Raw genomic sequence first — 26,466 nt, 5'->3', positions numbered from 1 at the left:
GTGGCTAAGGAAGAGGGGAGGACACATGCAGGCTGGCGTGTCCACATATATGTATGTGAAACTTCTTATAGGGTACACGGGATCTGACTTTGAGAGAAGAGGGACAGGCAGGGCCAAGAGTGAACTCTGTCCATACATCAAGTGCCTTTGTGGCCCAGGCGCCTGAGCACTCCCTATGCACAGCTGCACTCCCTGGTCATTATAAATGTTTATTTGTCAAAATATGAAAATAGAAAATATACATTTTAACAGTTTGCATCTTTCATTTATGACTTTTAACAAGTTAGTCTTGTGGCACACAGGCTTGCCTTTGTACTCTTAGCCTTGGGTGAATATTACAGGCAGGTTTGATCCTATAGCTTATGAAATTCGGCATTATCATACAAAACCCCATTTCACTGAAACTATCTTAAGATGTATAGATTTCCTATTCATGAAAATCACATTAGGGTAAATCATGAATTTCTATTTTGAACAGGAAGACTGGGAAAAGCCAAGGAGAAAAACAAGTTCAAAGGAAGACACTCCATCTCGTGACCTCTGTTCCTCCCTCCTTGGCATAAACACTAGCCAAATGTCACTGCATTTATGTTTCATAAAATTGTACATCCCTATGTGGAGGTGGAAGGAGAAGTAGACATGAAAGTTGATGACTTTTAGAATTATCAAAAGATTACTTTTCTCTTTATGAAATTTTTCTTGGACTCTCAATATGTGGAGCCTCAAATTCGAATTAAGCATTTCCATTGAGTGAAAGGGGTCTGCCTACTCTGAATGCTTCTTGCAGTTATTGCTGTATGAATCATTTAGCAAGGAAATATACACTGTCCTAGGGGATGGTCCCTACTACATAAAGAGGCAGGTCAATTTAAGCTTAGGTTTTCAGGAATTTATGTTTTCTCTTCCCGACTAAATTCCAAGTGTTTTTGTTTGTTTGTTTGTGTGTGTGTGTGTGTGTGTGTGTGTGTGTGTGTGTGTGTGTTTTAAGAACTAACTGAACTCTGGTTTACATCCTGGGGATATGGCTCAGTGGTTAAACACCACTGGGTTCAATCCCCAGTACCATTTCTGTCCAATTCACTGGATAAAAAATAAGTACCTGGCACATAATGGACCCTGAATGAGTGAACAAGTGAGTGAGCTAGCTCTGTACCACAGAAGTAGGGGAAATATCAAGAAAAATGGAACAACCATTTAACCTATCTTAGCCTGGCAGAATGTCTGTGATAAAGGAAATGGAAAATGTGGGAAAGATATGACCTGTTCTAACATTCATTCCTCTGGGCCATCTCTGTGGCCATTTAGTATGTGAGTCTTGCCAAGAATTAAACCATTTGTAGACACCAAATTTTCTACATAAGGAATTTGACTAACACTCCTACCCTCACAACCCAGGGACAAAGTATCTTATATAATGTCAATTCCAGAGAAATAAGTGCATAAAATGTTACTGGAGTTTTTACTGAGATCTGAAATACTGATGTGAGGTGGTGATTGACTTTCATCACAAATTTGCTTCATGAGAAACAGTAAAATCACCACAGAATTGTATTATTCCATGTAATTTTCCTATACACAGTATAATATTGAAGCCATAGTTTATTTTTATTTTCTAGACGTTGATCTCTCCTGCAAAGCTACTTATCTTCTTGATGTGGAGCCTGCTAGCTTATTTCAGAGTTTGGCAGTTTTCTATGAAGAGAACCATATTTGGCCATCAATGAACCAAATGAAATATCTCTCTGGAAGGATAAGGGAAATCAGCATTCAAATAAAAAAAAACTTAATAACAAGCCAACCAAGGTGTTCAAAATTTGTTTTTTAGCATAGAATATGCATTATTCATACTGCAAAATCCCAAACCAAAGGAAGGATGTGTGCGTTATCAATAATCCTATGCATCTTAAAAAATCATCTCTTTTTCTAATGGGGAAATCAAAGGTGCAATTGTTCATTCTCTTTCAGGTCCACAGGCTCAGCAGTGTCACTTTAGGACAGGAAGCAGGGAAGAAAAGGGAAAACAAACAAGTCCCCTGAAAGATAAATATGTTTTCTTTTTTAAGCCAAGAAAGCAGCACTGAGAGATTTCCAATTAAGAAAACTTGGAGGCCATTACCTCCCACCTAGATTGTCCCAGAACCTGGACTAGTTCTAGAAACAATTCAAAATGAAGAAGTGAAGAGAGATTCCTAAACTCCTTCTAAAAGTATTGACAACATTATCCTAAGATCATTTCTGTCCATAAACTTCCTAATGCTTAGATGGCACAATGTCTACAAGACGTGTAGACATTTTGAAGCAAGTACCTGCAAGGAATGGGAAGCTAATGAGAGGTAACTGATTCTGGCTAAAGCAACCTAAGAACTGGCGGAGGCTGGGGTAACTTCCTTGAAGAGCATGGGCCTCAGTTAAGCATGAATGTGTGAGAGCACCTTCATTCTCAATTGTTTTCATTTCATTTTTAATTCATGTTGAATTTCCTGGAAACTGTGCATCAGCAGTGGTAGCCATTTGTCCTATTACATGTGCTTAAAAATCCTGCAGTATTACCCGGGCTGTTTCATCAAATCGAAATATTTATCTATTTATTTTAAGAACCAATCTCACTGGTGACCTTTCCTCTGGCATAAATAAGAGGCTAAACTCAAATCACCAGAGGGGGAATAAAAATCAAGTCGAATTTGCTGTTTGAAATTTTTCTTGCTTTACTGAATCATCTGACTTTTTTGTTTGGTTTTGGTTTTTTGTTAATCAGTTCATGCAAACAGTTTATCCTTGGTCGTTCCACCAAACTCTTTGGAGTCATCCAAAAAGCCTTAAACATAATTACTACTGTTCCTACTCTCATATGTTTGCCCTTCTTGAGAGATTTTCCAAAGTACAGGAGAAATAAGCTTGAATTACAGATGAGAAATTTCTCCTTAAAACTGAGACAGAAGAAATTCAAATTATGTAAACATAACACACTGCTTCCTCTACCAAGTGAGGAGCTCAAACCACACACTGCTATCTCGTTTGTCCATCAGCCCGCCCTGTCTGCAAAACCTTTCTTTGAGTCTCCTCATTCTCCACTTTTTGTACATCTATTCCCACATTTTTAGCCAAGAGACTTGCAGTCACATGAAGACCATTTGACAATGTTAGAAATGATGGTTGGAATTTAGTGGTTTCCCCCACCACCATGAGAAATGCTTTCCATTTAGTTCATAATAACAGTATTTTGCATTAATGTCTTTTGTCTCTTCAAAACCCTCTGCCACCATTAATGAACTAAATCAGCCTTTGCTATTTTATGATCTGTCTCATTAAAATGGGGTTGATTTTCTCTGTGGTAGTCACTTATGTAATGTTGTTTTCTTCTAGGGAGCACTGCACTTAACTAACGTAAATTTAGTTTTAAATTGTTTGCTCATGTAGAAAATTTCCCCAGAATATATTTTTAATGCTGCAACCTTACTATAGCATAACATGGAGCATTTTAATCTATACAGACATTTTAGACTATAAAGACACATAAACTCTTTAATGTAGTCTTCTCTAAGTACTTGTAAATTATTTATAAAGATCCCCTCAAGTAAATATGTTGAAACTGCCAGAGACAGAAATGGAAATTGTTTGCTCTGTGAATCTTATTGCTATTTAATTATTTGTGTACTGTTCAATGATTGGCTTCCTGATGGAATAAGGGTTAGTGGATAAGTGCGTAAGAAAAAAAACCACAGTTGGCAAAAGAAACTGAATCCTAAATCTACCATGTTTTAACTCCGCTGTCTCTACTACTGCTTGGCCACTTACATATAAGTGTTTGATGGTTCATTTCTAGGAATCTGATTTAAAGTGGAAAAAAAAGTCTCTTGGCAAATAAATATATGCACATTTTCAAGTTTAGGCAGAGATAGAATCCTGGCAACTGTAGGTTGAGAAACTATGTAAACATTAATTGGTTGACTCCTATCTTCCATTCCTGCTTCATTTGGTAAAAATCTTCCGATTACTGTTCCTTTTATTCTACTCTTAGCCTTAACCTTCAAATAGAGTTGAGCATACCCCAAACTCAAAGTAGGTCTTCCTAGCTCCCCTAATCTATCTGAGGATGGACACACAACTCAGGTCCAGTCACACCTGGCTCATCACATTCTCTTTGATACAGGGATTAATACAGAGCAAACACTTCATCTATGTTAATTCAGTTAGAGTAACTGGGGACTGTCCTTGGGAAGTCTGGGTGTGAACTATCTTTTCCCTTAGATAGTATTGTGTGATGGTGTGAGTCTTGCAGTTGGTGCTGTTATTTGTTATATGCTTTCTGAAGAGGAAAGACTAGAAAGATGGGAAGGCAACCGTGTGGAATTTTAGGAGGACTCTATAGAAAAGAGAGCAGAGATACAGGCAAACCTGGAACTTGTTTATTTTATTAAATTTGAATTAGATAGGGAACAGTCTGAACTGGTGTAACAAAGAGACCCCAAAATACAGGAACTCAAAAGGACAATTTTTTAAAAAAAATTCTTTATCTCCTTCATGCCCACAGGGTGAGTAGCCAAGACTAGTAGGCAGTTTGGAGCCAGGAGGTCATTTAGGGACCCAGGATCTATTCTGTTGTCCCCTAGAGTACTGTCTTGATATTGCTAGGCAAAAACTCATTCATCACCCTACTATCACATCCTTGTTTCAGTTATAAGAAAAAAGAAGAGTGGAGAACAAGAGTTTATTTTAAGGTAGAGTTTGTGGATCTCAGCTCTATTAACAATCTGGGCCTCATCATTCTTTTCTATTGGGGTCTCTTATGTATGTTGTAGGATATTTAGCAGAATTCCTGGCCTCTACCCCTAGATTTCCATAACATCCAGCATCCAAGTTATGAGAATTAAAAATGTCCCCAATGCCCACATTGAGAACAACTGTTTTAAAGATATGTTACAGAGGTTACACACATCACTTCTGCTCACACCTAAGGAGGAGGAGGAGATGAGTTGGCTATGCTGAGCCACAGAATCTAGGAGAAATTTTGTGAAATTGATAAACTAGTTCCAAGATAACACATCAGAGGTTCTATTGCAAAAAGGGGGGGAGATTTAAGGGAATATTCATTATCTCTTCCACACAGCCCCACTTCTGAACTTTTCCGTCTTCTAAGACAATAATTTATACCATTTTGAAATGTACTTTCAGTCCATTGAAGTTTCGAGTCCTAATTGATATAATTAGTACTCTCTTTATCTAACATTGTAAGTTGAAATTCAGTGAACATTACCCAAAGAAGGAAGGATGAAAAGAATAATACCTGAAGTTACTTAGAAGCTGCTTCCTGGCCCAGAGGGATTGAAAGACAGTGCTGAAATGAGTCTATTTCTTATCTTTGGCTGGAAAGGAAAGGCCATGAGCACCAGGGCCCAAGGTCACTGTGGTGGTTATGAAAGAAGACACTATCATTATGCAAAATTGTAAAGATAAAAACTGTGGGCATCCTGCATTATTCTGCTTTGAACTGCTGCTTTCTAGCGCTCATTGTAAATATAAAAAGTCTGTAATGCTCCTTTATATCTCACACAAAAGGATCCTTCCTTACAGCCAGCTGTTTGGCAATTATATTTCTGTGGAGTTAGTATAATTTGACATTAGTACTGCCTAAGGGAAGAAGGGGATGACATTGTTCTAGGAACTAAGAGCAGGGAATAGTATTGGAGGACATTTCCATTTTGCAAGTAAATGGGCTTCCAAAGTTCATCTTGAAGCCCATAGTTCTGAATTCAAAATGCATTTTCTTATAGGAATATCATTTTTCAGTTATCAGAGTACCACAGAAGTTTTCCAATACCAAAAAAGTAACATAGTACAAAAGAAAATGCTTCAGGGCCAAGAAAGATTTGTCTGAAGGTTCTAATTGAGAAAATCATCAGTAAAATCTTCAGGGAAGAAGCAACCTTAAGCAAAGCTTCAAGTGGGGAAGGGAAAAGGAAAGGAGGCGTATTTCAGATAGCAATCGAAGACACAGCATTTTAAACTTCCTGTGAGGAAGAATGAGTATCTAGCATGAGTTGAGGAGACACATAACTCAGGATGGGACTATGAATGCCATCGTGGGGTTTGGATATGCAAGCCACTCAAGATTTTTAATGAAGAGGATGGTGTGATTAAACATAGCTTTAACAGTTATGTGAAGAATGCTTTGAAATTGAAGACATAATTACAACAGAGATTGGATGGCTATTTGGGGAAGATAGAGAAGGAATGAAAGGTAGCCCCATATTTTGTAACTTTGTGGTCCAGGAAGCTGAAATCATAGCACTAGATAAGCTTAAAGGAAAGAGAATAGGCTCAGTGGTTACACTAAAGGATAGAAGATCCAAGACTGTTGTGGCCTTATAGCACAGCACATGGGCGACACTTCGGTTTCAGCAAAACTTGCCCATTGGGTGTCTATAACTGAATAAAACTAATTATACTGAATTTTGTACTTATCTCTGAGTTGATTTTATATGTTTTGGGGAGACATAGCCCTACATGTTGACACTGGCACCAGTAAACCAGAGTTGGTAAAGACAATGCATTCCAGTGTCAGATTCTGTGGTCAGAAACTTTGTTTAACAGAGGGAGCAATAATAACGGAAGCATAAGGTTGTATTGTAGAATGTCTGAGAAAAAGAGCAGAGAAAAATTCTATTAAATGTGTTAAAATGACATCAAGTTTGACAAACTCATAAAATATGTCCTTAAGGGTATTGGGAAAGAGGAAAGGAGAAATGAAAGAGTATCCGCTCCAGCTCAAAGAGAGAAATCAAGGAACAAGGGCGAGTTAGCAGGAAGAGTAGTATGGCAACTACCAAGAGAGGGAACTTCTAGAGAGGTCCTTTGATCCCCAACCCTAAGCTCCTTCCAAGCTCCACCCCTTCCAAAGACAAATTCATTAAACCAACCAAGCCTTTGTACAACCTGGTTGTGTGGCTGAGAAGCACAGTACTCAGGAGTAATTAGAAATAGAGGAATATATGTGTCATGGCCTCTCTTACTCCCTGACCAAGATAGGATAGCAGACATAGTGTATCCAGGACATAACAGGTTTAGGTGGGTGGAATGGACGGCAATGCTTCAAGGATTATGTGGAGGTGATATTTCATTCCACCTGGAGCTAGATATTAGAGCATCAGGGCTAGATCAACCTTCTAGAAATTGGTTATTGGAAACCAGTACCTTGAAAACTCCTACATTTACATGAGGGATAAATGTGAGAAGTCTTTCACTCAAAATTAATGTTTGAATGTATTCACAATAAACAAAAACAATGACACTGGACCACAGACTGTCGACCCCATGATACATTCAGAATGGGCTGCCCAACAGGCAGAGCCATAAAATTGCCTTTTCATCTTCAGAGTTCCTTATATAGGCTAGAGTTGACAAAGCAATTATAAAACTTGTCAAACAAGGTCTATATTCCAATCCTTGAAAATAGTTAGCAAAACCACAACATTTATCTGGTCACTATCTGGATTCTCTGCTGCCCTCTTACATGGGTTCAGAGTCAATGTTCTAAGTTTCCATTGTCTTGGTGCTGAAGTACTATAAATGATTTGACCAATATTCTCATCTGGTGATTTCCTGTCCTTCATTCTGGGTAGGAAACAGTGGGGGAAAAAAAAAAAGAAAAAGAAAGGGAGGGAAGAAAGCAAGAAGGAAGGAAGGATGAATGGATCAACTCTATGGCTAAATGGAAACCAGAAAGAAGAAATAAGACTAAAGTTTTTCACAATAGAAACGAGTTAACAAGAAAAGTAAGAGAAGAAGTATATGTATATTACTTCTTCCCCAAAAGGGATATTACCTCATCCCTGCCAACACAACAAATCTCAAAGCTGAAGAATTCCTTTTCTCCATGTCCTCCTGTTTAGCTTCAGAAGGAAAGTAGACAGTTCATACATAATATATCCAAATGTGTCAACACAAGCTGGACTCAGAATCTTGAAAGAAAGCTTAATAAATCATAATTTTGATTCACACTGTCCAAGAGTCTCAAAATAAGATTCCATTTATAACTCTAAGCTTAACTTTTCAGCTATGCGTAATTTGACTCTGAGAGTGGGAGGAAACCGTGCAGTATGTCGAATTTGCTTCAGATCTCACCCCTCAGAACTACCTCATATGGCAGTAGTGAAAGACATTCTCTGTCTTTTATCACCAACGTGATTAAATTCTTCATCAGTGAGCCAGTTGCTTAGAATGGGTACATTACTTTCCAGAAAAAAAAACTGACACTAGCAGAGCTTGTCTTAATTGTGAAGCAAATGAAAAGAGGTCCCCCCCTTGTTTACCAAGGGTGGCCACCAGGTCAGCAGAGTGAGTTGGGGGAGTCAGATTCACACATCTGTCTTAGAGGTTTTCATTTCCACCGCACTATCAGAATAACCAACAGGAATATGTGCCAGATTCACTCTCAAGCACTTTGCATGAAGTAACTCCATTTCATCTTCACGACTGTGAGCTTGGTATTTTCACGTTCACCACTTTAGATTTGAAGGAACTATGGCCCAAAAAGGTTAAATAACTTGTCTAAGACCACATAGCTAGTGAGTAGCAGAGCCAAGATCTGAGTGGCCGTGGCTCTGGAGTCTTTACCTGTACACTCTATACTGAAGTGTCTCCCCAACACAGCACAAAGAACACCAGGTTTGGAGACAGAAGACATGGAGTTGAGTTCTTCAAAAAATTCAGGCTCAGTTGAAGGATTAAAGGAGATGATCATTTAAATATATACCTACCAATAAAGTGTTCTACAAATATAAAGGAATATTATTATTTATAAGCCTTGTAAAACTCATTCTCAACTTATATGCCATTTGTTTTACTATAATCTTGAAAAGTATATTACTATCATCTTCAGGTGGTACATTCTATGTTATTTTCCTTTCTTTCTTTTTTAATTGAAAAGACTTGAACTTTTTGAAGATTTTTCTTTGAAGGACAAAATAATCATTTTTCTAAGAGTGGAAATATTGACAATTTTTTCAAAAGATCATTTTCTAGACCTATTAAAAATTGACTCTCTTTCTCACACTTAGCTAGATAAACAATAGAATTATTTCTTCAAATTTGGTTGCTGTATCAGTTTTCCATTGTTGCCATGACAAATTATCACAAACTCAGTGGCTTAAAACAACACATATTTATTATCTTTAGTTCTTTAGTTAGATAGGAGGAAAAAGTTCAAGACATCTATTGTATAACATGGTGACCATAGTCACCATATCAACATAGTGACTAAGCATTAACCAGGCATGTAATCACCTGTAATCACAGGGACTGGGGAAACTGAGGCAGGAGGAGCCAAGTTCAAGGTCAGCCTCAGCCACTTAGCAAGACCCTAAGCAACTTACCAAAACCCTGTTTTAAAATAAAAAATAGAAAGGGCTGGGGATGTATTTCAGTGGTATAGTACTAGACTCAATCTCCAAAAGAAAAAAGAAGAAAAAAAGTATTGTATTCTTAAAAATTGCTAAGAGAATGGATTTTAAGTATTCACACCACAAAAAAATAAGCATGTGAGATAATATGCCTATGTTCATTAGTTGAATTTAGCTATTCCATATTGTATATATTTTTCAAAACATATTATATACAATAAATATAGACAATCTCTATTTGTCAATTTAAAGATTAAATCATTTTTAAATGATTTTTTAAAAGAAATCTGACACAAGTCCCATTGCCATAAAATCAAAATGTCAGCAGTGTTTCATTCCTTTCTGGAATTCTCTAAGGCAGAATCTATTTCCTTGTCTTTAGCTTCTAGAGGCCACCTACATTTCTTGGCTAATGGCCCCTTCCTCCATCTTCATAGCTAACAGTATAGCATGCCTCTGACACTTTTTTTTTAACTGATGCTTTATCAGAAGCATTTTTTATTGGTACATTATAGTTGTACATAATGGTGGAATTTTTATATATATTAATACATGCATATAATATAACTATATAATTTGACTAATACCACTCTCATTCCACTTTCCCCCTCCACTCTTCCTACCTACCCACAGATCTGACCATTCTGCTATTATCATATCTCTTTCTGAGCATAGCCAGGAAAGGTTCTTCTTCTCAAGGACTCAGGAGATTAGATCAGGCCTTCCTAGATACTCTAGGATGATATCATCCCAAAATCCTTGATCTTGATCACATTTGCAAAGGTTTGGATTTGTTTTTTTCATTTGTTTGTTTTGTTTTTGTTGTTTATCTAGGTTTGGGAGTTTTGTTGTTTTTGTTTTGGGGCTTTTTGTGGGTTCTTTTTTGTTTTGTGTTGTGTTTGCCATATAACCCATTCCCAGGCTCTGGGAGAACTGCCTTCCATAATTGTGAATGTTAGGGAAAAAAAAGAAACTCAACCTGTGATATTAAAAAGGCTTACCAAAGAACAAAAGTTTAAGAATGATGTCAGTGCTGCATTCTGAAAACCTCCAAGTCAGAAGAGCTATTAAGACACAGAGGAGATAAAGTCCAGCCAATGTGATTTCAAATAAACAAATAAAAGAAGCCTGACAACAGTGGGCGAGGGATGGGAATGACACATCCATACCAAAACCAAGGGACAGCCTGAAAACAGCCCAGAACAAGGCCAGGAAATATACATATTCATCGCTCTTTTAGGAATGAAGAGCCTCCTTTCTGATCATAGTTTATCATGTCTTTTTGGAAAACTTACAGTCATATGTCATCATCTTAGACATCAAAAAAAAAAGACCTTTTTACCCAAATTTTAAAAAACAACTCTACTATTTTTTAAAGATAAATTAAACAAATGAAAGAAGTCAACTCTCCCAAGCATTGGTTTTGTATCATTTGGGTGGCAACATGGATTATCTAAAGGGTGTTGAAAAAGTATTGTCAGGGCACAGGTGGTGAAGGTTTCCATGTGCTTGATATTAGGAGCAGAAGGAATCCACAAGCCACAGAGAATGAGTGCTGAGATCAGGAGTACACTTTTGTAGCTTGCATACTTTCCCATGTTATTACATTTTTCAAAAAGCCCAAGGGTGTTGAGGTGCCATGAGGGTTGTCTGGCAGATATACTCAGGAAGAGTAACCACAACCTCAGCGAGTCTCATTCCAGCCTGTTTTATCATTTCCATAAAATTATGCCGTCTTATACAATCATCAGGACTTCTAAGCCACCAAGAAACTGTGAACTGACAAGAACTAGCTTTGCGGAATAGCCCCCAAAACAGAACAAATTTAATTATTCTGAGGCCTGCTTTTTAGGAGAGATTAACTTTGCTTTAAAATCTGTGTCCTCAAAGCACATGTATGACTCACAGTTAGATGCGTATATTTCCATTTAGAGGACTTATTAGGTAGGGAGACAGGAACAAAGTCTAGATGTCAGGAAAAAAGTTACCAATGAACTAAGCAAGGGATCAGGGCCACCTGCATGTGTGAGGCCCTTGGTTCAACCCCCAGCACCACCCCTACTGCAACCCCTGCCTTCCCTCCCCACCACCAAAACAAACAAACAAACAAACAAACAAACTGCCTTTGTGTGAGTTCCTATTTTTGTAAGTTCAAAGAGCAAATATGGCAAAGTTTCTGTCCTTCAGGAGTTATGTTCTACTGAGGGAACATGAGTAGGGAGGGGGAGATAAAAACAGCCCTTTTTTATCTGCAGTTTTCTCTTCTAAAAATATGTGGGCATTAAACTAGATTGTAATATTTCTCCTAACTCCTGGTGTTCCAAGAGAGAAGAGAGAAAATTTGGAAGGCTTAGCAGTGGTTATTTTGGTTGATATAAAAGATTTTTTTTTGGTTGTTTACCATTGCCTTCTGATAGTTTTCTATAATGAACACGCATTACGCATGAAATGGAAAAATGTTTAAGAAAAACAGTGGGGAAATTTTCCTTTCCATCCTGGGTTGGTTCCTGAAGGTGTCATTCCACCGTCAGTAATGAGAGCTGTCAGTGGAAACTCCCTCATCCCTCCAGGGACTTGCTTTTGATTACCTTTGCCTAATAAGGCTTCAGGGAAAATGCTCAGAGAGTCTTTCAGCCCTTTTCTCCTTACCTCTGTGTGGCCTCTTCTCTTTTCTTTGCACACTTGAAGCAAGCCCTTTCCTCCCTAGGAATGTTCAGTCATCCCTCTCTGTCTTCCTCTCAGTCTCTAACTCTGTGTCTCTCTCAAACACAAGCACATGTATGATCACAGTTAGGTGCTTATTTTTCCATTTAAAGGACTTAGTAGTTAGGGGACGGGAACGAGGTCTAGATCTTAGCATGCTGACTTCTTCTCCCCCTTCACAACATCTGGACTGAAATGTTACCTGCACAGAGGCCTTACTTGAGCAGTTTCACAACTTCATTCCTACTTATCACTCACTGTATCATTCTCCATATTTGCTATCAGATCTCTGCTCCTTTCTTCCACTTCTAATTCGTATGTATTTAGTTTCTTTACAAGCTTCTTATTCCCCCAACAAGTCTGAAGTCCATCCTGAGGACAGAGAAAGGTTTTTCTGAACACTGCTGCACCTTTGGGACTCAACAATACCTCATGCTTCTTAGGCACTCAATTAATATTGGTTGATAAATGGGAAAATGAACGAATGGCATGGCTTCTTTGTCCTCTCCTCGGTCAAGTTCTATTCCCATTCAGTCGTGTGTAGCAGCCAAGCCCTCTGCCAACTCAAAAAGTCAATTGTTAAATTTTCAGGGACTTTACTAGCTGGTTGTTAAGCCATTTGTGGCTTGAAATCAGCTCTGGTGAGCATACTTATACCACAGAAATCTGCAAATTGCTAAATCAAGTCTATTTTTTCCAAAGAGCTGGTTTACCAGCACACCGCTGCTCTCATCTTCAAAATTGTAAATATTCATACAGCAAGGCAAAAAGCATACCCCATAGGTTACTTAAAATCTTTCAATAAAAATTTGCTTGAAGTTTTAAAAAAATACCAAATACATGCTATACAATTAATTATCTGTTGAAAATACATGGTCCTTTTATAAGATAAATTATGATCTGTGTCTCTGGTCATTTAAAGGTTTTGTGTCTGTTTTTCAGATCCTTATGTGAAGATTCATCTGATGCAGAATGGCAAGAGGCTGAAGAAGAAAAAGACAACAATTAAAAAGAACACACTTAACCCCTACTACAATGAGTCTTTCAGCTTTGAAGTACCTTTTGAGCAAATCCAGGTAATGTCAGACATAATTTTGTTCCCTCATTCAATTTCATTTCTTCAGACCACACAAATGATACACACTGTTATCAGTGTCTGTGTCGTGGTTAGAATTTCCATTCCTATTGCCCTGCACATCCGATGATTGAGCCGCAGCAGGAGATATATGACAAAATACACAGCACAGAATGTGCTGCTTCGTCAGCCAAAAACAGCTGTCCTTCTGCTCAACAGAAGCAAGGTTAAGAAAAAAAAAGAAAAGAAAAGAAAGAAAGAAAATCAGCAGAACAACTTGGCTAACTCAAAAAGTTCATCTATGAAGTTTAAAAGTCAAGAGAAAATGAGTTTTCAATCTTTATTCTCCAGCCATAAAAAGAAACTCTTCCTATGACATCTTTAGAACAAAAAAAGCAGAGATAAGAAGAAATTTTGAGTGATGCTAAATATGAAGTAACTTGAATTCTTATTAAAAGATAATTAACAAGAGAAAAAAATTGGCTAAGTTGTATCTTAGCTGTTTAAATTTGGCTTCCTATGACTGATTTGGAATAGATACATATTTTTGTAACAAAGGGGACTTAATTGTTTAAACAATTATGGTAGAAAGTAGCCCAAAAGATCTTATAGTTAATGTATACAAATAAGATGCTATTTGTAGCCACAATGATAATATACAATACTTTTATTTAGGGATTTCAAAAAATACTTAAATTTTCTTGCCCCATTTTCACATCTGTCAGAGGTCAAAGGTCACATTCAATAGTTGTGGACTATCTTGCTGGTCTTTAATGGGTATCAGGAAGTCAAACTGCATAAAACAACACTATTTTTTACATTTTATTAAATAATTGATGTGGTTCTATGTTTACAGTGGTATTAACAGTGGTATTAATTGAGGAATGTTATTTAATTTCAACTTACTGAGAAGGAAATTTCAACAGCTACCTGTGGTCAGTAGAGCAGTTTATATTTATTTATCCATAACTTAAAGGAGAAGAACAAACACAAATGAATAGAACATGGAAACTTCTAAATATCCAGAATAACAAAAATCAGTAAATCTTCATTTACTTTTAATCGTTTCCTAAAATATAGCATCTTATGAATGAAATACATTTTCATTCAATGAAGAAAGCTACTACAATAGCTCAATTTATTGTATGTTATGTGCCTAGGTCCAAGTTAAGCACTCCATAGATAATCTCATCTTTATGATAACCTTACACATATGATTACTGTCCTAATTGTATTGACAAGCAAACTGAGGCTTAGAATTCCCTCTCATATATAAATATAGGAATAATAACAAAATTTATGTCAAAGCAAGATTATACATATAAAAGCACTTGGAACAATCTAGCACATAGGAATACTCTCAAGAATTTTCATCATTGTTACTATTCTGCATTAATGTCATCTCTTTTTCAAATTAACATTGTCTTAAAAAAGGGATTTAACAATAAGATTAAGTATATAAATCATCACTGTCCCACAGAACTCTCTGTGATGATGGAAATGTTTTATGACCCATGCTGCCCAATATGGTGGCCAACAACTGTCAACTTAGTCACTAATTGAGGAATGATATTTAATTTCAACTTATTGAGAAGGAAATTTCAACAGCTACCTGTGGTTAGTAGAGCAGCTTTATTTATTTATTTACTTACTTACTTACTTACTTACTTTAGTATTCATTTTTTAGTTGTAGTTGGACACAATATCTTTATTTATTTATTTATTTATTTAATGTGGTGCTGACGATCAAATCCAGAGCCTTGCACATGCTAGGCAAGTGCTCTACCACTGAGCAACAATCCCAGCCCTATTTTTTTTTATTTTTTAAGGAAGATAAACAATCAGCAAAAGTTTATTGATAATTGACCACAATAGAAAACTCCCAAAAGTTCTTTTTAACTGACATAGTGTTATTATCCAAAGAGAAAGTAGGGCAGTTTTAAATGACCAAAAATAAGAATAACCTCAGCATCCTCAAATCAGTTCATGTACTTACATAAGCTTTCTCATACACATTTTTCACATAGTGTCAAATTATGCATAATTATTTACTTTCATCAGTTTTCATATATATAAATGACATCACAAGGGACACTGGTTCTTAGTAACCTGGATCTGTGAACCCACACTGCTTTGAACCCACTGGCAACCTGCTAAGACATCAATTTTCTTGAGGAATTTATTTTGCAGTATTTGTTCAGTGAATTCTTTTGCATTCTAAGATCTTATTCCTATGGAAACTAACACCTTGTGGCATTTTATTTTTTAATTCCACAAAACAATACAAAGCAGGTCACTGAGATGAAAACTCCTCTTGTAAACTTTTCTCCTTTATCATTCTGTACTTTAACATTTTGTACTTTGAAAATAAATTTCAACTGCAAATCTCAGCAAATACAAATACATTGAAATTGAAGCATATTAAAAACAAGACATATTTTGGGTTTTTGAGGTAACATTTTAAAGCAAAGAAGGGGAGCCTGAACCCAATGGAGAGTGCATCAGACATGGAAGGAAGGAAATCTCTTCTGAGGGCATCTCTCCTTTCCTGCTCCTTGGGCCAATTGCTCTTTCCTAATATTTGCATTTCCCTAGAGAAAATAATTGAGTCTTTCATATGATAAAGAGTGTTTTAGGTTTTTCTGATCCTGGGGGTATAAAATTATCTCTCTGTATCCTGTCTTTCTCAATCCTTCTGAAATATATTATGAAAAAAGCATAATGTGCTATTTTCCAAAATCATTTGAAATGTTACCCTCACCTTCCACCAAAAGAAAAGAAAAAGAAACTTCATTATTTTATAATTATAATAAATTATAATCATAATTCAAGGCTATAATAAATCAAGACCATCAGAAGGATATTTTGTCTTCAGTGCCACTAACTAATTTATTACTCAATGGAATAATCGGGACTTACTGCAAACTCTGAAAACTCTTTGTGCATCCCCTACCCCACTCTCTGAAATACGATTACATCCTGATGAACTTTCTTGGGACAAGTTCAGAGAATCGATAGCCAACAAATACCACCTTGTCCTTGGCTTCAGTACCAGCAGTAGATAGTAATTTTCTCAACAATAGAATCACTGCAAGGCAGCACAAGGAACACTGTCTCCTTTATTGCCAGTGGGTTGCATTTTACATTCTGAATTCCACTTTCAGAGTGATTGTTTTCTCTGTTCAGAAGATGTACGACAGTGTCATCTCTCAGTACATTGGGACAATAATTTAGTCTTCACTGTACAAAGTCCACAAAGGGCTATTACTCTGCTGGATCTTCATCTGGGCCTGATATTTATAATTACATTTTCTGCTCAGACTCTGACCACAAAATGTTATATATGTTCTATTTTACTTTAAACTCTTCCTTTTTCCTTTACACTCAGTTTTTAGATAGGAGCCGTCACATATTTTGACTAAATAAATTCAGAACTGAAATGTGCTTTTAAAAAGTGTATCTTCTATACCATAATAATATGGGTTTGTTTTCATCATTCAGGCAGTCCAAAAAAACTAAATATATCTTTACAATTTGATTAAATCGTTGAGGTAGATCCTGTGTGGCCTAAAAGATAATATCAATTTGATGTCAGATATACAGTAGTTACTTCATAACTGTTTATTGAGAGAACGTATGATAGAGAAAAAAAACTTATTTTGTTACCATTTTTTAAAGATATTCACTATATTGTCACATTTTATGTTCATAATCATGATTAACTGATATTCTATATTAGTTTCACATAAAATGCTAGCTATTCCTTCCTGAAAAGGGATAATAAACACATGGCTACTTGGAGAATTTTAATCAAATTAACAGCAACAGCAAAAATGTACTATTGCTAATACTGGAATTCTCACTGACGAGATAGGGGATTTAGAGGCTGACGTGACATGGCTCATGTAGTTTACAGCCCAGGATCTGGAAAACAACTTACTCATTCCTTATGCAATCTCAGACAGGTTAGATAGCTTCTCTTGACATCCTTATCTGTATAATAGCAAGTCAACAGGATCTACCAAGAGAAATAATTGAGTTAATATTATATGAGATTCAAGATAATGCAATGCACATAATAAAAATGAACATTCAAATATTGAGATTATGGCCCTGATGATGGTGGTGGTGGTGATGAGGTAGTAGTGGAAAAATAAATATTGGACTCAAGTTTTCATGTGCAGGTAGGTCATTTTCAGTCTCATCCTGGTGGTTGTAGATTGATTCTTCTTATTTTCGTTCCCTTAGATCTCAAAGAAGCATTGTAATAGGGCTATTTCTCTACAGCAAGATGATATATATTCATTTTGTGCCCTCTTTCAGAAAGTGCAAGTGGTGGTAACTGTTTTGGACTATGACAAGATTGGCAAGAACGATGCCATCGGCAAAGTCTTTGTGGGCTACAATAGCACTGGCGCGGAGCTGCGACACTGGTCAGACATGCTGGCCAACCCTAGGCGACCTATTGCCCAGTGGCACACCCTACAGGTGGAGGAGGAAGTCGATGCCATGCTGGCTGTCAAGAAGTAAAGGGAAGAAGAAGCCTTTCTGCATTTGCCCACATAGTGCTCTTTAGCCAGTATCTGTAAATACCTCAGTAATATGGGTCCTTTCATCTTTCCAGCCATGCATTCCTAACACAATTCAGTGGTACTTCAAATCCTGTTTTAATTTGCACAAATTTAAGTGTAGAGAGCCCCTGTGCCCTTCATCATACCACTGCCCTCCAAATCTACTCTTCTTTTAAGCAATATGATGTGTAGATAGAGCATGACGGAAATTATTTATTGTATCACACTGTTGTATATACCAGTATGCTAAAGATTTATTTCTAGTTTGTGTATTTGTATGTTGTGTTTCCTAATATGTGTATATCTAGATGTTTTTAATAAGATGTTCTATTTTAAACTATGTAAATTGACTGAGATATAGGAGAGCTGATAATATATTATATGGTAAATATAGTATCGTCTGCATTCCAGCAAAAATATCAACTTGTAAGGCACTAGTACAGTTAAACTGACATCTTAAAGGACAACTTAAACCTGAGCTTTCTATTGAATCATTTGAGTACCAAGATATACTTCCACCACATCTTCGGTGGGTGAATCCAATTTTGTAGAATTCTTTCACAGGCAAAATAGAATGATCTGAGCAGCATCCAGGCCGACCTCAAGGAAGCATAGCCACAAACCAGAAAAGCATCTGTCTGTACATTCTACAAAGCTAAAATCATGGCTTCACTCTTATATTTGAGGAAGCAACAGAACAGGAGTCAATGAATTCACATTACTGCATGTAGAGTAATGACAGGATATGGTGTTCAGTGAGTATGCAAGGGCGTATGAGCTAATGAGTGTATGTGTTTGTGTGCATGTGTGGAGCACACATTTGTTTGGGGATGGGTGGGGGAGGAGAAACTGAGGGGAAAAATCAGCATTTCTGAAATATTGCCTATTTAAAAAGAAAAAAATAGCTCTCCATTATCACCTTTATACAAAATGTGCATCCTGTGAATTCTGTTCCAGATTTCACACCTATAATGATTCCAAAAGGTTTGCACATTAGACTTTGTAACAAAATATTTTATTATACAAAACCAGATTAGAAGGAATGCAGAATATTTTTAACACAGCAATCTGTGCTTATTACACAAAATTACTTTGTGGTAAACAGACAGTATTGTAATCCCATCAAAGATGAAAAAAAAAAAAGCTAATTAGCCATAGTTCTGAATGCACTTCAATTAAGCCAAAACAGACAGCTAGTGATCTTTTTATATACTCTTTTTACTTAAATAAGTTTTAATTTGTCCTTTAAACAAAGGTGAAACAAAACCAAGAACAAGTTCTAGAAAACTGAAGCAACCTCTTATGTACACTAGATGCTTGATTTAGGAGGAGTTTTTAAATGTTTCAATGTTATTATGTAGTAATTGGCACTATTATGAAGCTATTAGTCATTCCATACAAGTCTTAAAGGACTGCTCTGTGTAACACTGTGACTGCCGTGTGTGCTTAGACACGTAGTTTCCTCAGTGGATAGCACTCAATTTATTCCGTAGTGATATTGTAACAATACTGCCATTCCCTTCTACTGCACTGCCCAAGGTGTGTGTAGCACAAACAGTTCTCATTACAAAGGACCAATTCAGAACTGAAAAGCTATGCATAGGACAAGAAGGACACGTCGACTGCGGTGGAACACACAGCATTTTGTCAAGCACTGTGCAATATTCCATATTTTCCCCCACTATAGTAGACAGCCACTTGTGGAAGGGCAGCCTTTTATCTATCCCATGCTGCTTCTAGTCTTTTCTCTTACTTACTTCTGTGACCAGTTGGAACTTTGAGGTCATAGAAAAGAGTGATGCTCTAAAGCCAGAGTTTATCTTTACACATACCAAAATCAAATGGAGGAGAACCAAGCATTGGTCTCATGTTCAGTCTTCAAGAGTATCACTTCATGTTTTGTAAAAAACTGAAAGAGAATTCAAAAAGGGCTGATGGTAGACTTTAAACATGGGGTTGGCTATTTCTCAATAAAATAAGAATCCCTGACATTTTTCTTTCCTCATCAAAGAAGAGGCAAGCCCTTTCACCTTTTACCCCATCACAGCAAACTCTTAACTAATGAAACAGACACAAAGGATAAAAGGAGAATGACATCTCCTTCTGCTGATGGTTCATACTTCTTTAAAACACACACACACACACACACACACATAGACACACACACACACACACACACAGAGATAATAGAAAATGCACAAGTCATAATGTAAGATCAAACATCAGTTTGAACACAATTCAAATGAGACTTGTTCCAATTTAAAGGACCAAACCCTACCAAAGAGGGGGAGATGACTTTTAAAAATTCCTTAAATACCAGACACTGACATTTAACTTCACCATCTTCAGCTTTGAGTTGTGCACAATGAAACAACGCTTTAAAACGAGCAGGTTCAAGCTGCTGAGCAGACATTACTTCCTGCAAGAAAGTACTGGTAATGCATTCTCTTGCAACACTGCCAACAGGGGATTGTCACCGTAGAATTAGTTGGTACTATGTCATCTCTCATAAGTCGGTGACCAAACCTGCTTTATGACCAGGATTCATCTTTAGATAAGCCACATGTACCTTTCTGACAAAGCTGTGTAAAGTATTAGAATCTGATGCCGTAGAAAGATCCTAGTTGCCTTTGTGTATATTTACTGCCTGCTTGAGTGTTTCTATGTGTGGGTTTTCTGTGTCTTGTAGAAATGTTGGGGTGTTTTCTTCTGCCATAAGGCTCGTGGCCCGCGAGCCCACTACTTTAGCTGTATTTTACCTTCATTTTTTGATGAGGTGGTTTAAATTTTGTTTCACTTTGTGTAGTGAATTCCACAGTAGTTTTCTGGTCGTTGTTAAAAATGACTTACCATATGACCTGGATATTCAATAAAAATGTTTTATTTCCTGTTGATGTTGCCGCCTTTCAACTCTTTTTCTTACCTGACTGGTGGTGAGTTAAGAACTGGTTGACTTTTGGGGATACTTGAAAGCAGTAACTATGGAAGCTTTCACTAAGTGCCAACCAAAGTAGTCACACCTGTGAGCAACTGCAGGGAAACAATGTCTTGGGACATCTGGCCATTACCGTCCAGTTCTGTGGGCAGTTGTCCCTCTCAGCCTCTGCTTCTCTGTGCCTGTTTATGGTCAAAGCACCTGATAGGTATTTTTTGAAGTTTTCCACTTTTTCCAAAATGTGTCCTCCACAGATTTTTTTCCCCAGAGCTTAAGTCACACAGCTTCTCCAGAACAAAACTAAAAACAATTGTTTTGACCCCATTTTTGGAGGATAGTAGGACACATTAAATTCCATGCTTACTGCAATAGCTAGGAGAAACAAATAAACCCCTTTCCTACACAAACTTCGACATTTATCCAGGGCCTATTCTGTACCATGTTTCTTCCGGATGCTGGAGCCTGGTCTTAGACTAACATATGAACATACAATCACAATGCACTCCCATGTGTACTTAAAAGGAAGGGCATTGGGCCCCCAAGAACTTTTACTAGATCAATCATAGTGGATACCATGCTGTATCACCCTGATCCACTTGCGTGCTCATCCTGCAGATGCTAGAAGCATTACCGCTGACAGTAAGTCCCTCAGCTGCTGAACACTGTCTCACCTGAGTTCATACCTCTTCCCTGGAGTAGTCCGCATTCCATGACTGATTTGGAACTTCTCTGCAACATCAAAGGGTAGCATTAATTGCTTTTGCAACTGTGCTGCAGCTCAATTTCTCCCTCTGCCCAGCTCCCCCATCCCTTTGCCAGTGTGGTTCCCAAGAGCCCTCCCCAATAAAAGCCCTTCCTGTACAGCTCCATGCCAGGGTCTGTATCCTGGGGAATCCCACGCTACAACACAGTCTTTGGGGGACCAGATCTCATGAAGAATTTTCTGAAGAAGGTAACACAGCAGAGGAGAGTACCAGAGGAACTGGTAGGAGTGGGCAAAACTTTTCTAAAATTTGTCATTTGACAAGTTTGTTTACAATAAGGTCTTTGATGGCTAGCTACATCATATTTCCTTCAATCAACGCTATTTATCATTGCCAAATAAGGGTAGGGACCAAGCCCAAAATGCTTAGATGCCCAGGGGAAACACCATTTAATTATTGACTATGTGAGGATGGAGTAGGAAATAGTACTAAACATAAGGGTAGAAAAGAAAAATTTTAGGCATACAAGAGTTAGGAACATCATCAGCATTGTAAATAGAACTGTTTGGTTGTCAATGGTGAGAATCTGTTTTTTTAAAAAAAAATTCTTAAAATTAGGTCCAGTATCACTTCAAGAATATTTCTTAATGAATTATTTTAAAAAATCAACAATCCTTTTCCCAATGTCCAAAAAGCTGATATGTCTAATACACATACACTTAGATATTCATTAGGCGTACTAGTCAGGAAAAGAAAACCATTTCAGATACTTCAAAGAAGGAATATTGAAAATTGACCACATAGGGAGGACTGAGAAAGTGGTCAATGGAGCAACACAAATATCAGTATATACCAGCCCCAAGGCTACAAGAAAAAAAATGGAGATTGCAGCGTGAAGGGAGCCCAGAGCTGTATAGGAGGGGGTAGAATCTTGGGGAAGGTGGCACGGAGGCCCCATGGAGATAGCACTACTCTAAGGTATCAGGTGCTGAAGGGGCCAAGGAGGACTTCGCTTTGAAGGCTCTAGGAAGGCTAGAAAGAAGACCCCTATCTGTAGTTGCTCACTATGTCTGGTGGAAAGCCAACAGAGCTAGAAGCAGAAAGAAGATCCTTTCTCCTCTCCTCCTTTGACCTCAACTGGTGCCTGTCATTGGCAGAACCTAATCAGCAACTGGTAAGGGATTCTAATAAAACAATATTCAAAGACCAAGACTCCACTCCAGGCATATCGCAGAACACAGAGAGTGGGCTGACAGTAGCAACAGATGACCAACACATTAGGAAACATTTGATCAGCTGCATACATTTTTTAAATGCAGCAGTTTTTTTCTCAGAGGATTTATATGTTCCTGGACCACACATGTTATCCCCCACCTGATGAAACAGATGCATAGAAATCACCTTTTCATTCTATTTATGCAGAAACTTTATGCTTATGGATTTGAAAATTCCAACCATGATTGCTGTTTCCCCATCTCTGCAAACCATCTTTATTACATATGCACAGGACTCTTTGATGTTTAGCAACTGATTTATGCCACACACAAATCCCTACTGTTAAACAGTCAGATGGTGACTTTGGAATACAAAAGGTAAGAAAACAGGAAAATAACAATGAGAATTATTTTGGTACTAAATGTACAAAGAAATTTTTCAGAGGATATAAAGTAATAATTATGCAGGAGGAGCCATCAAAAGAGTAGCAAAAGCACCATGTAGCCTGCTGATTTGTGTGACTGAAGTTCTGAGGCTGGCCTTGCATTTTATAATCCACATTTCAGCCACCCTGATTTCTTCACCCTCCCCAGCCAAACACGCCTCTGGAGTTCCCACATTCATCCTTCTTCTTTTGACAGTAACTGCATTGCCATTGAATCCTATCCTCTGTGCAGGGCACAGGCAAGGTTAAAAAACATTTTCTGTGGAAAAAGTTGGAACTCACTTCCTTTTCCACTGTCCACTTTATCTCTGCCACCTTCCCACTTCTCTGTATTGGGAGCTCAGCAAACAGTTGACACCGTTCAGGAGAAGATTACTTGAGTTGCAAAAGCCCAACAAAAGCTGCATTAAGGAAAAAAAGAGAGAAAGAGAGGGGCAGGGGAGGGAGCACACCTAATCAGGAAGTATGCAGTATGATCACATTCAGGAACAGTTGGACCAAGGACTCAGTGTCATCAATCCCCACACACACCCTCACACTCTGCACTCCTCAGTATTGATTTCATAGCCAAGCTTCTGTGTCTCCATGTAGCAACACCTCATGGCCCTTGGAACCTCCAAATATATATTCTTCCAGTGTAGTATGCTTGCAGAAAGTGCTTCTTTCACAATTAAGACATCAAAATTCCCATTCCTTGCTTGTATGCTTGGGTCAGATGTTCTTAAAATAACCACTGTGGCCATATGATACAGTATTTGCTTTGGCAAAATACCATATCCCTAGACCCAGAGCCACATGGATGGGGTTGATACTAGTTACTAAGAACTTTGACTCAATGATAATAGAAATGAAAGTGAGTCACATGGTTACAAATACACAGATCAAGTTTTCACTGGCAACTCTTGTGAAGGGAGACACAACTCCAATAAGAAAGGTTCAGACTGGCTCCCCAAATGAAAGAAGCGGGCTCATTTTACTGGTTACTTGCAGGGGTGGGAATGTTGTATTCGACTCAGGCATTTTGCCCTATGCTGAAGATGAGCTATGCAGTCATTCAGTAAAATACAAGTGGGCAGCCTGAACCCAGTGATGCGAAGCTGACACTGGTTGAGGATGGTACACATCAAGCCTCCTGGGGTCTGCTGTCAGTACACAAGTCAAAGTCCCATGGTGCATTTTCCCTTTGTCCCTGTCTCACGGAAAGGATAGTTCTTCAAAGGAAAACCAGACTGCTAGTAATAAGAAAAGTAGAGGCTGGAAGACAAAAGCAACATACATCTATTCCTTGGCCCCTATACACCTCATCCCTAAAAGGCAGCAAGTCAGCCACAGAGGCAGTATGTTCTTCCTTGTGAATTGAAGCAGTGCTGTATCTCAGTAGTTAAGTGCCCCTGAGTTCAATCCCTGGTACAAAAAAAAAAAAAGAAAAGAAAAGAAAAGAAAGAAAGAAATTTTTAAAAGATGCACCATCGGGCTGAGGATGTGGCTCAAGCGGTAGTGTGCTCGCCTGGCATGCGTGCAGCCTGGGTTCGGTCCTCAGCACCATATACAAATAAAGATGTTGTGTCCGCAGAAAACTAAAAAATAAATATTAAAAAATTCTCTCTCTCTAAAAAAAAAGATGCATCATCTTTTAATTACCTAAAAACATTCATTAATCTTAGCAAGGGGAAATCAATAATCTGCTATATATTTTAAATATATGCTTTTTAAAAAAAAAAGCATTGAGACACAAGCATAATTTTATTTCAGTTATTTACTTATTTATTTTTGGTACTGGGGATTGAACTCAGGGGCACTCAACCATTGAGCCACACCCCCAGCCCTATTTTGTATTTTCTTTAGAGACAGGGTCTCACTGAGTTGCTTAATGTCTGGCTTTTGCTGAGGCTGGCTTTGAACTCACAATCATCCTGCCTCAGACCCCCAAGCTGCTGGGATCTCAGGCATGCAACAGCACACCTGGCTATAAGCACAATTTTAGATTCCTGAATTCATAAGAAAATTTTATTAGTATAAAAAACAGGAAGAAAGGGAAATGAGGAAGGTAGAATATCACTCTACATAACAATTAACTAAATTTTACTTTTACACGTGTTCGCATTTTTGGTCCACGTGTATCCACCTTGTAAATAGTTTCAATCATAGTGCTCACAGAATTAATGTCAATTTCTTTCACTCAATGTGGAAAAACAAACTTTTTCTTTGTTGCTACAGAATAGTTATAATTTTAATTTTTATGGCTACCTGACTTTTCTTCAGGTAGAAAACTTACTCAATCGTTTTTCTAATATCAGTTGTTTAAATTGTTGGTAATTTCTTTTTTTTTAAGAGAGAGAGAGAGAGAGAGAGAGAGAGAGAAAATTTTTAAAAAATATTTATTTCTTTTAGTTATTGGCGGACACAAAATCTTTGTATGTGGTGCTGAGGATCGAACCCGGGCCGCACGCATGCCAGGCGAGAGCACTACCACTTGAGACACATCCCCAGCCCGGTAATTTATTTCTTATAAAAATAACATTGCAATGGATACTTCAATAGATAGATGAATACATAGGTAGGTAAATGATACAGAGAGATACATAAATATACTTTCTATTCATTTTCTTAGGATGAGTTTCCAGAATTAAGATTGTTGGGGAGAAGACCATTTCACAGTTGAAAATTTGGTCCTTTAGAAGGTTCTACCAAAACACACTGCTGCTAGTACTACGTGTTCTAGTTCCCCACAGGATTTCCAGCTGTGGCATGGTAATTTTAATGAATGCCACTATGCCAGGCCATGTGCCTAGGTAATGACAAATATATGAACCTCTGGACTCTGGACCCATAGTCCTCCTCACTACTCTAGGTAGCTTATTCAAAAACCAAAGATTAATGATACAAGAAAGGCATTGGTAGAGAGCCTGAGGAGGAGTAGGAAGGAGAGGATCACAAAGATGGGCCAAATGGGACCCCTCACCCCCGCCGGTCCCCCACCTCACCTTCACATGGAGTCCTGCAGACTTCACACTGAGAAGGTTCTTGGGTCCTTCCTTCCCTACTCTCTACATCTACCATCACAGGCTGGCATGACACCTGCCCAGTGTAAGAGAGACTTTCTTTTCCCAGCCTCAGGTGGCTCCAGTTTGCCCTGTGGGAGAGACAGCCCATAGCTCTAGAGCCAGTGGCCCTGGGCCCAAATCCAGGTCCATTCACTTAGCTGCTTAAACCTGAACAAATCACTAAATTTTGAGAATAAAAGATAATGGACATGAAAGCTTGGTATAAAATAAACATTCAATAAATGGTACTTACTATCTTTCTGAATCTAGTCCAGGATTTGACAAACATTGGTAAAATCAGACAGTAAATAATTTAGGCTTTTGGGCAATAAATTCTATCACATCTTCTATTCATCTGTCCTTGCATCTATCTGTC

At 37.7% G+C, this 26,466-nt stretch overlaps 1 protein-coding gene and 2 long non-coding RNA genes across 9 annotated transcripts in view; 1 reads left to right on the top strand and 2 right to left on the bottom strand.

Moving 5' to 3' along the window:
• Nucleotides 1–5,381, bottom strand: part of LOC144378591 (uncharacterized) — a 122,329-nt gene extending 116,948 nt beyond the window's left edge. For all 5 annotated transcript variants that reach the window (XR_013440431.1, XR_013440430.1, XR_013440432.1 and 2 more), the window contains exon 1: nt 5,285–5,381. This is a non-coding gene — a long non-coding RNA (uncharacterized LOC144378591). The remainder of the gene's footprint in view (nt 1–5,284) is intronic.
• Nucleotides 1–20,639, top strand: part of Syt1 (synaptotagmin 1) — a 508,829-nt gene extending 488,190 nt beyond the window's left edge. For all 3 annotated transcript variants that reach the window (XM_078053106.1, XM_013364110.4, XM_021735070.3), the window contains 2 exons: nt 13,044–13,177; nt 17,500–20,639. In XM_078053106.1, coding sequence (XP_077909232.1) covers nt 13,044–13,177; nt 17,500–17,706 — 341 coding nt within the window. In that variant the 3' untranslated portion in view covers nt 17,707–20,639. The remainder of the gene's footprint in view (nt 1–13,043; nt 13,178–17,499) is intronic.
• LOC144378592 (uncharacterized) lies at nt 14,108–24,637 on the bottom strand. The gene is made up of 3 exons (XR_013440434.1): nt 23,329–24,637; nt 17,117–21,411; nt 14,108–16,743 (listed from the first exon to the last, which is right to left on the bottom strand). It is a non-coding gene; the product is annotated as an uncharacterized LOC144378592 (long non-coding RNA).
• Between the last annotated feature and the right edge of the window lie 1,829 nt (nt 24,638–26,466).

Source organism: Ictidomys tridecemlineatus, chromosome 6, assembly GCF_052094955.1.
Source record: "Ictidomys tridecemlineatus isolate mIctTri1 chromosome 6, mIctTri1.hap1, whole genome shotgun sequence".
Lineage (NCBI taxonomy): Eukaryota > Metazoa > Chordata > Mammalia > Rodentia > Sciuridae > Ictidomys > Ictidomys tridecemlineatus.
This window is presented reverse-complemented; position numbering and strand designations above follow the sequence as displayed.